Source organism: Zootoca vivipara, chromosome 11 (genome assembly GCF_965207765.1).
Source record: "Zootoca vivipara chromosome 11, rZooViv2.hap1.1, whole genome shotgun sequence".
Lineage (NCBI taxonomy): Eukaryota > Metazoa > Chordata > Lepidosauria > Squamata > Lacertidae > Zootoca > Zootoca vivipara.
In genome coordinates this window covers 57,337,776-57,357,727 of record NC_142594.1, presented here as the reverse complement: position 1 = coordinate 57,357,727, position 19,952 = coordinate 57,337,776, and the positions used below count along the sequence as shown (strand labels likewise).

The 19,952-nt window shown below is 49.0% G+C and overlaps 1 protein-coding gene across 1 annotated transcript; it reads right to left on the bottom strand.

Moving 5' to 3' along the window:
- Positions 1-2,412: 2,412 nt before the first annotated feature.
- Positions 2,413-11,037, bottom strand: ZNF467 (zinc finger protein 467). Its single transcript, XM_035129781.3, has 5 exons — positions 10,613-11,037; positions 8,156-8,267; positions 7,070-7,183; positions 6,462-6,566; positions 2,413-5,032 (listed from the first exon to the last, which is right to left on the bottom strand). The coding sequence occupies exons 1-5, from the start codon at positions 10,634-10,636 to the stop codon at positions 3,072-3,074; spliced, it is 2,316 nt and encodes a 771-aa protein (XP_034985672.1). The 5' UTR covers positions 10,637-11,037; the 3' UTR covers positions 2,413-3,071.
- Positions 11,038-19,952: the final 8,915 nt, after the last annotated feature.

Below are 19,952 nucleotides of genomic sequence, written 5' to 3'. Positions count from 1 at the left end.
ACAAAATAAAAAAATTCCTTCAGTAGCACCTTAAAGACCAACTAAGTTTTTATTTTGGTATGAGCTTTCGTATCTGATGAAGTGTGCATGCACACGAAAGCTCATACCAAAATAAAAACTTAGTTGGTCTTTAAGGTGCTACTGAAGGATTTTTTTATTTTGTTTACAATGGTATTTAAGATAAGTTATAAATTTTCCTTTCCTTATTAAAATTTTGGTCTTCCTGATTTCTTAATTCTTCCGGTCATTTTAGCCATTTCAGCATAGTCCATTAACTTCATCTGCCATTCTATAAATAAATTTCACAGCAGAACAGAGTGTCACTCCAGAACCACTATCCAGATCAACGCGTCCAAAATCGTGAACGTGGCTTGAAATCCCCACATTGATTTGTAACAAATCTTGTAAGATTTGCGAGTCATCAGGCCTGCCTGCTTTTAGCAGGTTTGCGGGTAGGGGGAACCCTCTTGAGCCCTGACCTGTGCCCAGCTGGAATCGGGGTCCTTGAATGCTGACTATCCATCCCCCTTGCTCCCCAAATAGGTGCATTGAGGAATCCGACTTGTGTGTCTGGAATGTGCCCTACTATACATAGGGGGCGAGTCACCTCCATTGCCCTGCCCCCTTTGTCCACAGCATCCGGCCCCTGCAAGGGTGCCCAGGGCCATGAAGCAATGTGGCCCTCTAGCAATTTTATACTTACCACCCATGTGCATGGGGTGATGTTTTTTATGGTGCTCAAGATGGTTTAAGAATGCGTGAGAGTCTCCAAAGTCTGCACGTTCGGTGTGCGAGAGAATAGACCTATGCACATGCTGTGGGCGATACCCAAACCAAGCAAACTCCTAACGCTGTGGATGTAGCCTATCTTGATTTCAGCAAGGCCCTTGACAAGGTGCCCCATGATATTCTTGTAAAGAACCTGGTAAAATGCAGGCTAGACAATGCTACCATTCAGTGGATTTGTAACTGGCTGACTGACCGAACCCAAAGGGTGCTCATCAATGGCTCCTCCTCATCCTGGAGAGTAGTGACTAGTGGGGTGCCACAGGGTTCTGTCTTGGGCCCAGTCTTATTCAACATCTTTATCAATGACTTGGATGATAGGCTTGAGGGCATCCTGAGCAAGTTTGCAGACGACACCAATTTGGGAGGGGTTGCTAATACCCCAGAGGACAGGATCACACTTCAAAATGACCTTAACAGATTAGACAACTGGGCCAAAGCAAACAAGATGAATTTTAACAAGGAGAAATGTAAGGTACTACACTTGGGCAAAAAAAATGAAAGGCACAAATACAGGATGGGAGACACCTGGCTTGAGAGCAGTACATGTGAAAAGGATCTAGGAGTCTTGGTAGACCACAAACTTGACATGAGTCAGCAGTGCGATGCAGCAGCTAAAAAAGCCAATGCAATTCTGGGCTGCATCAATAGGAGTATAGCATCTAGATCAAGGGAAGTAATAGTACCACTGTATTCTGCTCTGGTCAGACCTCACCTGGAGTACTGTGTCCAGTTCTGGGCACCACAGTTCAAGAAGGATACTGATAAGCTGGAACGTGTCCAGAAGAGGGCAACCAAAATGGTCAAAGGCCTGGAAACGATGCCTTATGAGGAACGGCTTAGGGAGCTGGGTATGTTTAGCCTGGAGAAGAGAAGGTTAAGGGGTGATATGATAGCCATGTTCAAATATATAAAAGGATGTCATATAGAGGAGGGAGAAAGGTTCTTTTCTGCTGCTCCAGAGAAGCGGACACAGAGCAATGGATTCAAACTACAAGAAAGAAGCTTCCACCTAAACATTAGGAAGAACTTCCTGACAGTAAGAGCTGTTCGGCAGTGGAATTTGCTACCAAGGAGTGTGGTGGAGTCTCCTTCTTTGGAGGTCTTTAAGCAGAGGCTTGACAGCCATCTGTCAGGAATGCTTTGATGGTGTTTCCTGCTTGGCAGGGGGTTGGACTGGATGGCCCTTGTGGTCTCTTCCAACTCTATGATTCTTCCTCTGACCCTTTCATCACTGTCTGTGGGCTCTGAGCCTTCTTCCCTGGGGGTGGGGTTCCCCAGCTGGTTCCTCCCCCATTCCTCTACGCCCAATCATGACACCCCCTCGCATGCAGCAGCACCAGTAGCCACATGGGAGCCTATCTCACACGGGCCGTGAAGGATCCCAGTCATTCATGGTGTCATCAGAACAAGATCAGTACCATAATGGATCAGGGCCAAGCTGCATCCAGCTCAGCTACTTGTGGCAAAACTACTACCAAGAAGGAGGTGCTGTAAAGTCCTCTGGAATTAAGGCAGCAAATTACTCAGCGTTGTCCCCTGATGGGGGCATGGCTGGGGGGAGCCAAGCTGCAAGGTGCTTAATATTAGACATCACCCACATCATCCAGATGCAGACACACAAAATATTATGAAGGTTCATTTATTTCTGAAAGCATCAGGGCTAAAGTCAGAATTGACATAACTCCCCCCCCTTTCCACCAAAGAAGGCTTTACAAAACGTAATGTACATTCGCTTGAGGATGCTACTAAAATGATTTCTTGGCAATATTTTTTTTAAACATTTTTTCCCCATTATTATTTAAAGCTGAGAATGTCTGGATACTGAGATGTTTCGCCCACTCTGAGCCAGCTGCCAGGTTCGTGTATCTCAGGTATGTGTTCAAAGAATCCCTGCAAAGAATCCGCCCCCCCAACAAAAAAGCCCAAGCTTCTAGCCCTTATGGAGGTGGAGTTAGGCTTGGATGTTGCAGAGAGAGCCTGGAGAACCCTCAGAAGCCACTGAGAATATATCCCAACAGCTGTGAACCAAGGCTTTCGATAGCTCAGGGAGTTTATTGCCTGTATGAGTGACTAGCAAGAATAAAATAAATTATGAAAAGTTTATTGTCTCGGCCGGGGTGGGTGGGAGGGAGCGTAACTTCCAGAATTATGAAAAATATGCTTACTTTGCAGTATATTTAGGCTGCCGACACTGGTGTACGATTTATTTCTGCAGGGCTTGTTTTGATTCTTTATAGCACAGAATACACACTTTCCTGCAGCAGAATTACGTGGCCTCTTGGTCATTGCCAGTTGGCCCCAAAAGCCATGGGGAAAATGAGGGGCTGCTCTTGCGGCTGCTGCTGCTGCAACTGCTGCTGAAGGGAGCCCTCGGGCAAGGCAGCCGGCCACACAGTGGCACTGCTGGGCAGGGGGGCACTGGTGTGCGTGCGCTCGTGGCGCAAGAGGTGGGTCTTGCGGCTGAAGCTGCGGGCGCAGTGAGTGCAGATGTAGGGGCGCAGGCCGGTGTGGACAGCTTGGTGGCGCACAAGGTTGGTCTTGGAGCTGAAGCGCCGCGGGCATTGGGCACAGGCATGGGGGCGCAGGCCCGTGTGCACTGCCTCGTGGCGCGCCAGGTGCGACTTGCGGCTGAACGCCCGCCCGCACAGCGGGCAGGCGAAGGGACGCTGCCCGGCGTGGGACTTGACATGTGCCAGCAGGCTGGCCCGGGTGCCAAAGGCGCGCCCGCACTGGGCGCAGGAGAACGGGCGCTCGGCCGAGTGCTGGTTGCGCCGGTGCCTCTGCAGGTGCCTCTTGTGGGCGAAGCAGCGCCCGCACTCGCCGCAGGAGAACGGGCGCTGCCCGGCGTGCCCGCTGCACTGGTGCGCCGCCAGCCCGGCCCGGTGCGCGAAGCTCCTCTCGCAGTGCGGGCAGGCGTAGGGCAGCAGGCCCATGTGCCCGCGGAGGTGCGCCGTCAGGTGGCGCTTGTCGCTGAAGCCCCTCCCGCACTCGGCGCAGGAGAACGGGCGGCCGCCCTCGGCGTGGAGCCGCTGGTGCGATGCCAGGTTCTTCCTCCAGGCAAACGCCTTTCCACAGTCGGAGCACAGGAACGGCTTTTCTTCCGGGCGCTGGCAAGGATTGGGTTCTTCCTCCTCCTCCTCTTGCGGTTCGATCTTGCCAACTTGCTCCATGCAGGGGGCTCCACCCTCTGCCTCCCCCAGCGCCCTGCAGAGGGCACCAAAGTGGCCTTGCTCGGGGTAGACCATTCCGGGAGCCGCCATGCCATCGTCCCTCTGCCCGGGGTGCTCCATGCCAGGGACTCTCTCTGACTTGGGATCCACCTGACCCTTAAAGAGGACTGCACTCGGATACGGCTCCGTGTGCCCCACACAGGGGGCAGAAAACTGCCCCAGTCCGACCTCGTTGCTGTACGAAACGGTCGCCAGCCTGAGTCCGCCCTGCTCTGCGCAGACACCGGCTACTTGCCCGGTTTCGACGGCTGCGACCTGCCCCATTCCACCATGCTCACCACCGCAGACACCCACCTCCTGCCCGGGTTCCGAGCCACCCCCGTAGATCCCCGTCGCTGCTTGACCCGCCTCCGGAAGCTCCCCATGCGCCGACGGGGCCCCCTCTTCGTGGAGTCGCTGGTGGCGTAGCAGGTGCCTGCGGTGCACGAAGGTGCGGTCGCAGAGTGGGCAGGCGTGGGGCCGCTCGCCGGTGTGCGTGAGCTGGTGGCGCACCAGGTGGGTCTTCTTGCGGAAGCTCTTGGCGCAGCGGTCGCAGGGGAAGGGGCGCTCGCCGGTGTGCACCCGCTCGTGCGAGCCCAGGTGGATCTTCTGCGAGAAGCGGCGCCCGCAGTGGGCGCAGGCGAAGGGGCGCTCGCCGGTGTGCACCCGCGCGTGGCGCGTCAGGTGGGCCTTCTTGCCAAAGGCCTTCCCGCACTGCGGGCAGGTGAAGGGGCGGGGGCGGGGGTCCCCGGGGCTGCCCGCTGGTGGGGGTCCCGGGTGCTCGCACCGGGGGCAGCCCAGCGGCTTCTCCTCGCTCAACATCTGCCACTGCTGCAGCGCCAAGCCTGACAGCTCGCCCAGACCTCCTCCTCCTCCATTGGCGCCGTACTCCTCCACGGGGTTCAGCCCCTCAGACTTGCAGACTCCCGCTGCGACAGGCAGTCCCGAGAGCAGCACCTCTGCGCTCAGCCCCGCCGGCCACTCCGAGTACTCTTCCTCCGCTTCCACCTTCACCGCGCGGAGCAGCCACCCGCCTGCCGGGATGGAGGGCACAAAGAGAGAGGTGTTAGGGGACGTACGGAGACAGGACCGATTCACAGGGCGTCTGGATGCTGTGTTCATAATCCCATCGTTCAGATATATGGTGAAATAAAGTTCTGGTCACCTCACCTCAAAAAGGGTATCGAGGAGTTGGGAAAGGTTAAAGGCAGGCACCCCCCAAACTCGGCCCTCCAGGTGTTTTGGGACTACAATTCCCATCATCCCTGACCACTGGTCCTGTAAGCTAGGGATGATGGGAGTTGTAGTCCCAAAACATCTGGAGGGCCGAGTTTGGGGATGCCTGGTTAAAGGGGATAGAACAACGCCCGCAGGACGAAAGGTGACAGCATTTGGGGCTTTTTTTTGGTGACCTGATAGAAGTTTATGAAATAATACAGTACAGTGGAACCTTCGGTTATGGATTTAATTCGTTCCAGGGGTCCATGCGCACCCCGAAAAGTTTGTAACCAAAGGCAGCGGTTCTGCGCACGCACGTGGCGCGCAGAGCGCTTTTGTGCATGCGGGCGCGGCGAAACCCAGAAGAATACACTTCCGGGCTTGCCGCGTTCATAACCTGAAAGTTACGTATGCAGAACGGTAAGTAACCGGAGGGTCCACTGTATGTATATGGCTAAAAATGAAAATGGAGGACTCCTCACACATTATAAACTTTTTGGTTAACTTAAACTGTTGATTGCCTTCTATACAAATAGTATTCTGGGATAAGAACTTAACATTATTTGGTTGTTATTCTTCATGCATTGCCTAAACACTACCTCCTGGGTTAGAGTGGGATTATTTCATTATTTATCTGCATGAGGTTGTTATATTTTGGAGGATTTTATTTTATTTTTTAAAGTGAGTTTATAAAATGAAGCATAGAGAAAATGGACAGTTTCTCTGCTCCTTCCATTACGCTAGAACTTGTGAACATGCAAGAAAGATAAACGTCGGAAGACACCGTGCAGAATTAATCTACGGAACTCCCTCCCTCAGGAGGCACGGGGATTAATAATAATAATAATAATAATTTTATTATTTGTACCCCACTTATCTGACTGGGTTGACCCAGCTACTCTGGGAGGATCCAACAAACACAGAAGCTTAATAAAACATCAAACATTAAAAACTTCCCAATATAGGATTTTGCAGCTCCTGTTAGGAGTGCTAGTTGCGAGTGGACATTTATAGGGTAAGGCTATCTTGCAGCTAAACTGGTCCCAAGTTTGTATACTACTAGCACCACCTTGAACTCGGCCCCGTAGCAGATCGGCAGCCAGTGCAGTCTCTGAGCACAGGCGTCATACACCGACAAGGCCAGCAATCGGGCTTCAGCATCGCACACTGACTGCCACTTCTGAATCAAGGGCGATTGAAGCCCTACCTCGCATTGCAATAATAAGAATAAATAACAGTCCTCACCTCTCTCTAGGCCTCTCGGGGCTTCTCCTCTCATCCTCTGCTCCTCCCCGGCCCTTCGCTGCTCTTCGCTCTTCCTGGCATCCTCAGTCTCCAGAGGGACACATCCTGCAGAGGGGAGAGAAAAACTGAATAAAAGCCACACTTTGGTCAGGACACGGAGGTAAATAAATGGCTCGGCCAACGGCTCAGGGGCCTTGGAAACCCTGAAGTTGGAAAAGGGCGACCAAAATTATCCTGGGGACGGAGCGATTCCCCTATGAAAAAGGCTGCAGCATTTGGGGCCTTTTAGTTTAGAGAAAAGTCTAGGAAGAGGCAACACGAGAGGAGTTGACAAAATTATTCACAGACTGGAGGAAGCGGAGAGAGAAAAGCTTTTTCTCCCTCTCTCGTAACACTAGAACCTGCGGGGATGCAATGAAATTGAATGCGGGACAGATGAAAGAAAGTCCTTCTCCGCACAGCGGAGGGTTAGACTGAGGAACTCCCTGCCACAGGAGGCAGGGAGGGCCACCAACTTGGATGGCCAACATCCCACTGGCCACTATGAGAAGAGGGCGCTTGACCCAGCAGCGCACTTCTGCTAATATGGGTTTGCCGGCTTCTCTAACCTGCGCCGGCAGCATCCGACCGCTCCGTGGGCTCTGCATCTCCCTGGCCCTTGAGCAGCAGCGGACCGCCTTCCTCAATCTGGGCAACCATCTCGGGCTTGGTGACTGGGGATCCTGCAAAAGAGAAAGCGTAAGATTATCATGGCTTCTGACTCTTCGGTATTAACCAAAGAGGCAGATTCATTAGTATCTCTGTTCATAGTGCATGGCTTTGCTCCTCCTCAAAATGCCTTGTTGAATTAACTAAAGTGCAGTGGTACCTTGGTTCTCAAACTTAATCCGTTCCGGAAGTCCGTTCCAAAACCAAAGCATTCCAAGGCCAAGGCGCGCTTTCCCAGAGAAAGGAATGCAAAACGGATTAATCCGTTCCAGACTTTTAAAAACAACCCCTAAAACAGCAATTTAACATGAATTTTACTATCCAACCACAGAGCCATAAAATGAAAGCAATAAACAATGTACTGTAGTCACATAATCAATCAATGAATCAATCAATCAATAGCTGAACTGGGTTCCACACAGTCACAAAAATCAAACAAAATGAGCTGCAAAAACACAAAATAAATAGCAAAAACAGACAGACCTCAGCGTAACACTCAAATCGGAAGCGTAACACTCAAAACAGGCACATGCGGCTTCCGAAAAAAGTTTGCAAACTGGAACATTTACTTCTGGGTTTGCAGTGTTTGGGTTCCAAGTTGTTTGATTACCAAGGCGTTTGAGAACCAAGGTACCGCTGTATACAAATGTCTCAAATAAATACATAAATGCCTAGAACATCTATGTCTGCACAATGAAGAAACACAATCTAGTTCCGGGGAAAATTTGGATTATAAATGAATTAATATAAAGATAATATAGTAGGCACAAGAAGAGATGACTTGGCCATTGCACCCCATGCCCAGATTAGATTACTGCAATGTGCTCTGTGTGGGGCTGCCCCTGAAGACTGTATTTGCCCCATCACCCCCACCTCCAGGCCTCAGTTTCCCCATGCCAGGTCTAGAAAAAAGCTCCACACATTCATTCCACAGGAGATCAGGTTGTGGGGCAGGGAGGAGGGCGGGAAAAGCGTCCTTGTTTTACCCAAAGCGATGGTGGCGCCGTAATTCTCCCGCATGGCGTCCTCATGTGCCGCCCACTCCTTCCAGCGCTCAGGGGCGAGATACAGGGCTGCGTCCTCACAGCGCACTGGCACCTGCAAGGACCAAGGGGCAAGTCAGGAATCTGGAAAATCTCAGCTCTGCTATTCCCACAGCTCCTGTTCCGATAATCCCATCTTTTTTCTCCAAGGAGCTCCGGGTGGCGCACATGCTTCCATCGGCTCCTCGTTTCATCCCCGCAACAACATGGCGAGGCAGACAGGGTGAGAAATCAGCTGGGAGCCAGGAAAATTTTACGACCGGGTGGCAGGTTGGCGACTGGGAAAAGCAAGATGTCCCTTAGAGAAGGACCTCAAATATCCTCCTTGAAGCTTGCACTTGTTTTATTCTGGATTGCTGTATATTTGATGTTTTGATGTGCTGCAAACAGGGCGGATTTGATTTAAATCAAATTGATTTCGACACACAAGGCAGGCCCCACAAATAACCCAGAGATGCATTTTAAATAAAAGGACACATTCGACTCACATAAAAACACGCTGATTCCCAGGACTGTCCGTGGGCCGGCTTTAGAATGTGATTGGGCCGGATCTGGCCCCCGGGCCTTAGTTTGCCTACCCATGTCTTTACCCATAGGAACTATTAAAAGAAAACCTTTACAGAAAGTTAACGCTTAGATCAGGGGTCAGCAAAAATTTTCAGCAGGGGGCTGGTCCACTGTCCCTCAAACCTTGTGGGGGGCTGGAGTATATATTTTTGGGGGGGGAGAACAAATTCCTATGCACCAGAAATAACCCAGAGGTGCATTTTAAATAAAAGGGCACATTCTACTCATGTAAAAACTCACTGATTCCCGGACCGTTCGTGGGCCGGATTGAGAAGGCGATTGGGCCGGATCCAGCCCCCAGGCCTTAGTTTGCCTACCCCTGGCTTAGATCCTCAAAGGTACAAAAAGGCGGTGAAATGAGCTTCCTAGTTACTGTCCTCTGTAATGTTTTCCCAGAGGGAATAGGGCTCCATGCCCAACTTGTGCCGTTTCTCGCTTTATAAACTGCAAGCGGCTGTTTGGTTGAGCTCGCGCCTCGTGATGGGAAGATGCCACAGGAGTAAAAGCCCTCCGCTTAAGTAAATGCCAAGGTTATTATCACCCAGGACACCTGAACAGCGGTTGGCTTCCCACCCCCCCACCCCCGAAATCCCTTGAGCAAAACAGCAATATTCATAATGACAGGCTGGAGAAAGATATGTAATTAAGCTTCTTCTAGTTCGGGACAAACAACTGATTTACGCTACACTTGTATTTATAAAAGTCCCGGCTTTAAAAAAAAAAGCCTTCAGATCAAGATTCCCTTTCCGTTTCAGCGGCCCAGACTGCTACGTAAAATATTATTCATGGCCCCAAACTAACGAGCCGTTGCACCCGTGACGCACGAAGGCTAGAACGAAGGAAGGGCAGGGGGGAAAAACCCCAGAGCTCCCTGCAGCTCAGCGCTTAGAAAATAAGTGGCATTTTTATTTTGAATGCTTCTTCGAACTTCTTTCGCCCTGCCCCACTGGTAACAGATTCAACTTAAAGGAGATTGCGGCTCCATACCAGGAAGAACTTTGTGAGGGCAAGAGCTGCTTGAGAGTGGAAAGGTGGCGGACTCTCCTTCCTTGGATCTGTCAGGGATGCTTTAGCCGAGATTCCTGCATTGCAGGGGGTTGGGCTAGAAGACCTCTGGGGGTCCCTTTCAACAGGGGCGGACTTTGCTCATATGGTGCCCTGAGTGAGGCCAAAACTAGGTGGCCCAAAATGGAGATTCTCAATTACGGATCTCCTCAAATTTGTGTCCCCTTGGCTCAGCGACCTGCGCGGAGGAACCGCCTTCACTGCCTTAAATTCGACGCTGTTTCCGACTCTACCAATTCTAGGCTTCAGATGCGAATCCTGCCTTGCCAGGTGGGCTGCACTGGGGGACCCCAGCGGGTCTCCTCCTGCACCTCTGCAGAAGTTCTGCCCTAAGGCCACGACCCCGTTGAGGCGCTCCGCCGCCGTGCAAACCTCCCCATTGGTAATGTGCGAGACTCTTAATCTCAGGGTGGTGGGTTCCAGTCCCGCATTGGGCAGAAGATTCTGCATTGCAGAGGGCTGGGCTGGATGACTCTTGGGAGTCCCTTCCAACTCGACCATTCTAGGATTCATTGCAAGGCGGCCGGTGCAGGATCGTGGCCTTAGCCGTGTGCACTTTTGACACTTCTCGTGCCCTGCGCCCCTTTGCCTGCGCACGGCCGGGACGCCCCTCTCTCCGCCGCATCCGGCCTGCTGCCTCCCGAAGATTTGCCCCCCGAGGGCTGATCTTCCTGGGTGGCATTTGGGGCCCGGAAGACATGCAAATGAGGACTAATTGCCTCTCGGCCACATCAAAGCAGCTGAACTCCTCCGCCTCCGCCTCCTTACCTGCGCGGCAGCCCCGACGGCCATCCGTGGGCCCGGATCCTGAGGGAGCGGCAGGCTCCGCAGCGCGCCCACCTCCTGCGCCCGATCCTGGGCTGCGCGAGGAGAGGAGAGGGGGGAGGGGTGCGCGCGCTCACACACACACCCGTCCCAAAAAATGTGGGTGCGCGGGGCGTGGGAAGAAAGAGCCCGCGGGGCGCGCGTCTGCAGAAAGGGAAAGTGCGCGCACCACCCGGGCCCTACGCCGCAAGGGGGATCCCGCGCGGAAGGATCGGGGCCGGCTCCTCGGGAGAAAGCTTGCCCCGCACCCCCTCCCCCGATTGCAAAGACCCCCCCCCCAAAAAAAGGGAGAAGGAGAGAGGCGGTTTTGCAAAAACGGGCTGGTCCCGCCTGCTGGCCGTGCGCGCCGCCGGATTGCCCTGCTCGGCGGAGGGAGAGGGGAACTACATCTCCCAGCAGGCACCGCGCCCGGGGGGGGGCTCGGGGAGAGAGAGAGAGAGAGAGAGAGAGAGAGAGAGAGAAAGAGAGAGAGAGAGAGAGAGAGAGAGAGAGAGAGAGCGCCTTGCAATTCAGCGCTTCGTGCTTCCGTCGGGTTGCAAGGCGGAGAGGGGCGCGCGCGGAGGGAGCCAGCTGCAAGGAGATGCGCGCGCACGAGGAATCTGGTTGCTCCTTAAGGACTAGTGGATTGAGGAGGATAGCAGAAGCGCATACCCTCCGGCATTTCTCCGATGAAAATAGGGACGTCCTATTCAATAATATATTATTATTATTATTATTATTATTATTATTGGGTTCCCTAGCCATTCTGGGCGGCTTCCAACATATATAAAAACATAATAAAACAATAAACAGCTTCCCTATACTGGGCTGCCTTCAGATGTCTTATATTTTATAGCAAAATAAAAAAAAATCCTTCAGTAGCACCTTAAAGACCAACTAAGTTTTTATTTTGGTATGAGCTTTCGTGTGCATGCACACTTCGTCAGATACCATTTTATAGTTCGTCAGATACCATTATATTTTATAGTTACTTATCTCCTTGTTTGGGGTGGTCTAACACCATTCTCTCCTGTATTGGGCAGGAGTTTTAATGTTCAATGTTTTATTATGTTTTTATAAATGTTTAGGTTTTATATACCCAGAGTGGCTGGGGCAATCCAATAAGATGTGTGGAGTATAAATATACAGTAATAATAATAATAATAATAATAATAATAATAATAAATAATAATATTGAACAGAATGTCCCTATTTTCACCTGATTAATGTGGGAGGGTATGAGATAACGGAAGGAAATCTGGGGGGGGGGGGAGAAGGAGAATCTGGTGGTGCCTTAGGGACTAGCAGATTGTTTAGGTTGGCAGAAGGAGATCTGGTGGACTACATCCCAGGTCCTCAGGTGCAAGAAATGTTATGCACAATAGATGCTTGTCCTGCAGATAGGGATCTCTCCATCAACCCATCTCTTCATTATGGTCAATGATCACTTAGGTACAGGTGAAACTCAGCAAATTAGAATATCGCCCAAAAGTGCATTTATTTCAGTAATGCAACTTATTATTTTTTTCTTTTTCTAATTTTTACAAATACTTTCTTTTGGAAATTCCACAGTAATAAAACAAATAGTTACAATAATACAAAAATAAACATCGCTATTACATTTCATTAATTACATTCCATTTGTAATTTACCCACCCAGGGCCGGCTCTAGGTAGAGTCCAGGTGGCGCGGTGTGCTAGGGCGCCGGGCCGGTAGGCGGGGCGCTGCGTGGTGAAGCCGCGCGGAAACCATGCTGCGCCCTGTGAGGGTGGGGGCGCCGGAGCGATCTCCGCCCCTCAGCGCCAGGGCGCCCGACCTGCTCGAAACTGCCCTGGACCCACCTAACGACAAATAATTACCATTACAACAAATAAGGGCTTGACATATCTTGCTTTGCATGTCATGCATCTACCTCATAGATTGGTTTCATCTTTTAAGTTGCGTTACTGAAATAAATGCACTTTTCGATGATATTCTAATTTTCCAAGTTTCACCTGTAATTTTAGGGCTTTTCGCTTGCAACGGGCAGGAGGTTTTTTTAGATTGGCAGTGTGTTGCCGTACACTTACTGCAAAACCTGGCAAGCCAGCCCTGCCGTGTTGGCAGGGGAATGGCCCGTTTTTTAAAAAAAAAAAAGCTGTTCTGCTGGATCAGGCCAACAAATTCCATTATAGACCAGCAACCAAGAACCATAGCATGGGCGTAGCCAGGGGGGGTGGGGCATCTGCCGCCCCCAATCAAGTAAATCAAAATACTTAAATAACTGACCAATTACTTCGCAGATAACTCGGTTCTGCGCCCCCCCCCCCAAATAAATCCATGCTATGCCCAGGAATCCTAGAACTTTATAGTGGAAAGGTCAGGAGGGGAGAGTTGCCTCTGTGTTCGAATCCTGCTTGTGGGTTCCCCAGAAGAGGCATTTAGTTGGCCACAGTGAGAACAGGATGCTGGACCAGATGGGACGTTGGCCTCATTCAGCAGGCTGTCACCTGCTAAGGTCCTCATGACTTTAACCACTCTACCACCGCTGCCAATAGCTCAGTCTGTCTGGGGTTGTCATGCTGGAATTGAACACGCAGACCAGCTGGAGGGAGGGATGCGTCCATACAGTGCTATATAGACCTAGTCTTTTTAGATCTGTTCTTTCTCCTGACCTTGAATCCTGTGTCCTTCAAAGGATAAATAAACCTAGATTTCTTACCTTACCCCCCCAAAAAAACCACAATAGCATAAAATAAAATGTTCAGTGGTAAGTTAAGAAGAAATAAATGCAGAAGAGGATTGCAGCCTGCCTGTCATGTGTCTGAATGCCCTTTGGATAAAAGAACCAGAGGCTGGTGCTGTTCTGGACCTTCTGCACCCAACCCAGGACTACGCTACCCAAAATGCACTGCAAGGAAGCAGAGCTTCCTGCGGAGAGGCAGGACGGAGGCTCTGATCAGATGGTTTGGAAGGAGAATGTCGTGCAGGAGGGGAGAGACGTTCCCCTTTGGACTTAGGTGGCAATTCCTGGCCAGGCTCAGGAAAGAATCTCCACTGCCCTCTTGGTGCCCTCCTGGTGCTTCTTTTCCCTCCCTGCTGTGGGTTCCATTGTCTCTCTTTTGACAGAGCAGCCCATAAGTACACAAGAGGAGCCTGCTGGATCAGGCCAATGGCCCAGCCGCCCCATCTGGTCCAGTATCCTGTTCTCAGCTGTCCATTATGGGGAACTGCAGGCAGGACCTGAAGAGGAGAGTCCTCTCCCTTCTTGCGGTTTCTGGCAACTGGGATTCAGGAACATTGCTGCCTCTGACCCTAGAGGCAGAGCACAGCCGTCATGGCTGGTCGCTCTCAGCAGCCTTTTCCTCCTCCCTGAATTTGCCCAGTCCTCTTTTAAAGCCATCCAGGGGGGGTGACCATCCCTGCCTCCTGTGGCAGGGAGTTCCAAAGTTTAACTCTGCGCTGTGTGAAGAAGCGCAGAGTTAAACTAAGCAGATCTTTCCAACATTCATCCTTGAGTTTTGGCACGATGAGAGAGGGAGAAAACCTTTTCTCTATCTGCTTTCTCCAGGACACGCAGAATTTTATGAACTGCTGTCATGTCACCTCTTAGCTTTTCTCTAAACTAAACAATGCTGCAGCCAAATAAAAAAATTCAGTAGCACCTTAAAGACCAACTAAGTTTTTATTTTTGTATGAGCTTTCGTGTGCATGCACACTTCTTCAGATACACTTGAAACAGAAGAGCCAGACCCTTATGTATATACAGAGGGTGGGGGTGGGGGGGAATGGGTGATGGGCTGATGGGAGTGGTAAACCTGTTGATGGCTGTTAATGACTGCTGATGACTGCAATTGGTCCTGCGGGGAAAAAGCAAGGGCTGAGGCACTAAAGAAAGCTTGATCATGCATAATGAGATAAGAATCCTATGTCTTTGTTCATCCCAGGTGGCTCCATGGTTTTAAGCTTGGTAATGAGTTCCAATTCAGCAACTTCTCTTTCCAGTCTGTTTCTGAAATTTTTCTGTAATAAAACAGCTGCTTTGAGATCTTGTATAGAATGTCCTGCTGCAGCCGTTCTCTTCATCCCTTTGGATCATTTTGGCCACCTTCACCTGAAGCTTTTTCCATCTCGATTCCAGACTTCCTTCCTCCCACGTAACACGAGGGAACTTCCAGACTGTGGGATTCGATCGCAAACGAGCAAATTCAGGTCGCGCAGTTATTATGGGTGGGAAGCTCTTGTGCAACTAACCCGATTGCCCAGAAGACCGGACTTTTGGGCCACGAGGAAAGTTTTGGGGAAATCCACTGGAAAATGTGACAGCAGCATCTAGCTTCCCTGCAAACCAGTCAGGATGCTTGCTCAGTAAACAAGTTGCCTAGCAATGCCCGGAGAATAAGATCAACATGATAGAAGTTTATTGAACATGATAGAAATTTTAAAAATCATGCATGTCATGGAGAAAGCAGAGAAGGAACAGTTTTCCTCCCTCTCTCATAGCACGAGAAATCGTGGAGATAAAGCGAGATAAAAGAAATTATTTAAAGGAAAGCGGTATTCAAACAATAGGAAGTAATTTTCTTCTTTTTTTCCCTTTTCTTTTTTTCCTTTTTCTTTCCTATTTCCTTCTCACCCTTTTTCCCCCTTCCCCCCTTTCCTTTCCTTTTTTCTTCTTTATAAGTCTATATATGTCTATCAATGTTAACCTATTTTTTTTGAAATATTGTTTATATATATTTAATATATATTGATATAATATTGGAAATATTATTTAGAATATTATTTGGAATGCTACTTGATATATCTGATATGATTTGTTTAGAATACTTTTTTGCTATTTTTTGTTGTTTGTTAGTTTTGTTGTTTCTTTTTTATTATATTTTCATGGTTCTTCTTATTCTTTTGTACTTCCGGGTTTCATGTAATTTTTTAAAGAATTGAAATAGAGAATTTTTTTACAAAAAAAAAGAGAAATCCAGTGAAGTTGAATGTTGGAGAATTCAGGACAGAGAAAAGGAAGTTTGCATGACTTTGTTTCTGATTGATGTTTCCCTGTGTTTGATGTTTTAATAATAATAATAATTATGTTACATAATAATAATTACATTACATGGTGTAACATTACATGGTGTAACATTGGGAAATGTTGGTCACTTCTCCTACCTGGGCAGTTACCTTTCCACTACGGCCAACACTAATGCCGAAATCCAGCATCGGCTGAGCTCTGCGGATGTGGCTTTCTCCTGATCGAAGTGCAGAGTGTTTGAGGACTGGGACATTTGCAGGGAAACCAAAATGCTTGTTTACAAAGCTATTGTACTACCAACCTTACTGTATGCTGGTGAAATGTGGACCACTTACAAACACCATCTCCATCTCCTCAAAAGATTCCATCAGCGGTGTCTCCGAAAAAAATTACACATCACCTGGGAAGACAGGCAAACTAATGCCAGTGTACTGGAAGAAGCAAAGCTCACTAGTGTTGAAGCAATGGTTCTTCAACATCAACTTTGTTGGACTGGTCATGTTGTGCGGATGCCTGATGATCGTCTTCCAAAGCAACTACTCTAGTCCCAACTTAAAAATGGAAAGCGTAATGCTGGTGGTCAACAAAAGAGGCTAAAAGACTCTCTCAAGGCAAATCTTTAAAAATGTAGTATGAATACCAAAAAATGGGAAACACTGGCCTGCAAGTGCTCCAGTTGGAGAACAGCCTTTACCAAAGGTGTCATGGGCTTTGAAGACACTCGAACTCAGGATGCAAGGGAGAGACGTGCTAAGGGGAAAGAACACTTGGTAAATCCACACCGTGATCAACTCCTGCCCAGAAACCAATGTCCCCACTGTGGAAGGACGTGTGGATCCAGAATTGGCCTCCACAGTCACTTACGGACCCATTGTTAAGACCGTGTTCATGGAAGACAATCTTACTCGGCTATGAGTGATCGCCAGAGAAGAGAGGAAGAAGAAGAGGAAGAGGAAGAAGAAGAAGAAGGTGATGATGATAATAATAATAATAATAATAATAATAATGCATCATCATATTGCATTGTAACAATGGAAATTGCAATAAAAATGACCAAACACACACAAATAATTTCCTTCTGTGCCAAATGGATTCCACCATTGCACATATCAAGGGGAGATGGGGCGTGTGTGAGGGTGAGGGTGAATGACAACCTGGACCAAAAGAGCAAGTGACCTGCTGGGGGCTTTGAATTCTTTGCAGAGATGAGCTGGAGACCAGGAAGTAGGGATAAGCCCAGATCCGTGTTTTGGGCAGGAGGGCGGGCTGGAAATGCCAGCAGGGGAGGCTTCTGCAGACAAAGTCTGGGCTCAGTAGCTCAGAGACCCCCAGCAGCACATCCTGGCTACACAAAAACACCTCCGGGCCACTGAGCAGGTGGGGCAGCTCCCCCCAGGCCTCCTTTTTTGTCATTTTACAGATTTTTATATGATGGATGGGTGACCTGTTACTGTATTATTTATTAACACTATTGCCGAATGCAAGTTGGCCATGGCTTTAGGCTAGAACAATAAACTTGTTAACTTGAATTTCTGCATTTTCATCTTTACTGGTTTTTAAAATACATCACAGTTCTCAATCAAAAATATACACAAAAGAAACGCTGAAGTGTTGGAAATAAAGTAAAGTTGCATAGTGAAGTATTGAGACTTCCCTCCACCCCAACATGGGTCCTCTACATTTCTGTATTAACTGCATATTGGATAATGTCCAGTTTATATTTATCCATTATTTCCATAAGTTATGTCACCTTGCAGGAATCATTCAAGGCCTGCCAAAGATTTCAGGTGTTTTCCAGTGATCTTTTAGGTATTGTCTGTATTCAGCCCACTCTCTGTTAAATTTTTGGTTGTCGTGATTCCTAATTTTCCCTGTTAATCTTGCCATCTCAGCGTACTCAAATAATTTTGTCTGCCATTCCATTTTTGTCGATATATTATCTCCTTTCCAGCATTACATTGCAGTACATGTGAAAAGGATTTAGGAGTCATGGTAGACCACAAACTTGAGAATGAGTCAACAGTGTGATCCAGCAGCTCAAAAAGCCAATGCAATTCTGGGCTGCATCAATAGGAGTATAGCATCTAGATCTAGGGAAGTAATAGTACCACTGTATTCTGCTCTGGTCAGACCTCACCTGGAGTACTGTGTCCAGTTCTGGGCACCACAGTTCAAGAAGGATACAGACAAGCTGGAACGTGTCCAGAGGAGGGCAACCAAAATGGTCAAAGGCCTGGAAACGATGCCTTATGAGGAACGGCTTAGGGAGCTGGGTATGTTTAGCCTGGAGAAGAGAAAGTTAAGGGGTGATATGATAGCCATGTTCAAATATATAAAAGGATGTCATATAGAGGAGGGAGAAAGGTTGTTTTCTGCTGCTCCAGAGAAGCGGACACGGAGCAATGGATTCAAACTACAAGAAAGAAGATTCCACCTAAACATTAGGAAGAACTTCCTGACAGTAAGAGCTGTTCGACAGTGGAATTTGCTGCCAAGGAGTGTGGTGGAGTCTCCTTCTTTGGAGGTCTCTAAGCGGATGCTTGACAGCCATCTGTCAGGAATGTTTTGATGGTGTTTACTGCTTGGCAGGGGGTTGGACTGGATGGCCCTTGTGGTCTCTTCCAACTCTATGATTCTATGATTGGGCTAATAGCATTCTTGTGGCCATGGTTGCATACATGAATAACGTCCACAAATCTTTCGGTATGTCTATGCCTATAATACCTAGGAGAAAGGCTTCAGGGTTTTTTTTAGCAAAGGTTAATTTAAACATTTTTTTAGCTCATTGTAAATCATATCAAAAAAATCCCTTCTCTTTTTGCATTTGCACCAGTAGTTCCTTCTATTAATCAGGGGTCAGCAAACTTTTTCAGCAGGGGGCCGGTCCACTGTCCCTCAGACCTTGTGGGGGGCCGGACTATATTTTGAAAAAAATATATGAATGAATTCCTATGCCCCACAAATAACCCAGAGATGCATTTTAAAGAAAAGGACACATTCTACTCATGTTAAAACACTTGGCAGGCTCCACAAATAACCCAGAGATGCATTTTAAATAAAACAACACATTCTACTCATGTAAAAACATGCTGATTCCCGGATCGTCCGCGGGCCGGATTTAGAAGGCGATTGGGCCGCATCCGGCCCTCGGGCCTTAGTTTGGGGACCCTGTTCTATTTCTTTGCATTTCCAGCACAAACTAGAACTGGTTCTGTACATTTTCGCTAACTTGCTGGGTGTCAAATACTGGACCAGCGGTAGAGCATTTTCATATAGTTTTCTTTGAGGGTATAGCACGCCGTGAACTTTAAGTCCACTCCCCAGAGTTTATCCCATGCTGATCTTTGAATGTTATATCCAAAATCTCTAGCCCATTGAATCGTCACCGATTTTACTTCCTCATCTTTCACCAACCAATCCAACAAAATCCTATACATTCTAGAGAGTAATTTCTCCTTCCTCATCGCTTATTAACTTGGAATTCATCCCTGCATCTTTGCACTTTTCTCCTGTGGCTTTTGATGGCTTACATTTCTGATTCTCTTTCCTTTCCTTACGTTGGCATTTTCTCAGGAGATGGGAAGGGCATCTAAAGATCTTCTCCCATCTCCGTCCTCTCCCCCCCCCCGCAGTTCTTTCCTGGATGCAGGCTCTGAATCCTGGGATCGGGGAGGGGAGAGAAGGGGGGGAGTGGGGGGGGGGGTTTCCACCTGACTGGGCAGAATGAACCCAGAAAGCTGCCTTGACGTGGGGGGAAGAATCCTCCAATCCCAGAAGCCCCAGATGTTCCCCAGCCTGGTGACTCTTGCAGGCTATAAATGCCCCCATCCCAAGGAGCCATCTCCTGCTCTCTTCAGTTCTTGTCCCCCGGAGCAGAGAGCTCATCCACCTCAACCCCCCCCCCCCGCTGGAGCATCAGGTAAGTGGGGGGGTCTTGCATAGTGGGGTGGAGGGACTTGCACTGGGGTGAAGGCTGAGCCCCGGTGGTGCCTGCCTGGAGGGGAGACTCCTTTATTTCCCCCTTTCCAAAATAAGGCAGTTTTTGGGTTGTCGGTGGATGCTTTGAACATAACCACCCCTCCCGGAAGAAGCACATCTTCTGGATCAGGCCAATGTTCCATTTAGTCCAGCATCCTGTTCTCACAGTGGCCACCCAGATGGCTCTTCTGGGACACTCACAATCAGGATTCGAACACAAGACCACTGCTCCCTTGTGGCTTCAAGCCACTGGGATTCATTGCTGCCTCTAACTGTGGAGGAACAGCATAGCCATTGCAGCTAGTAGCCACAGACAGC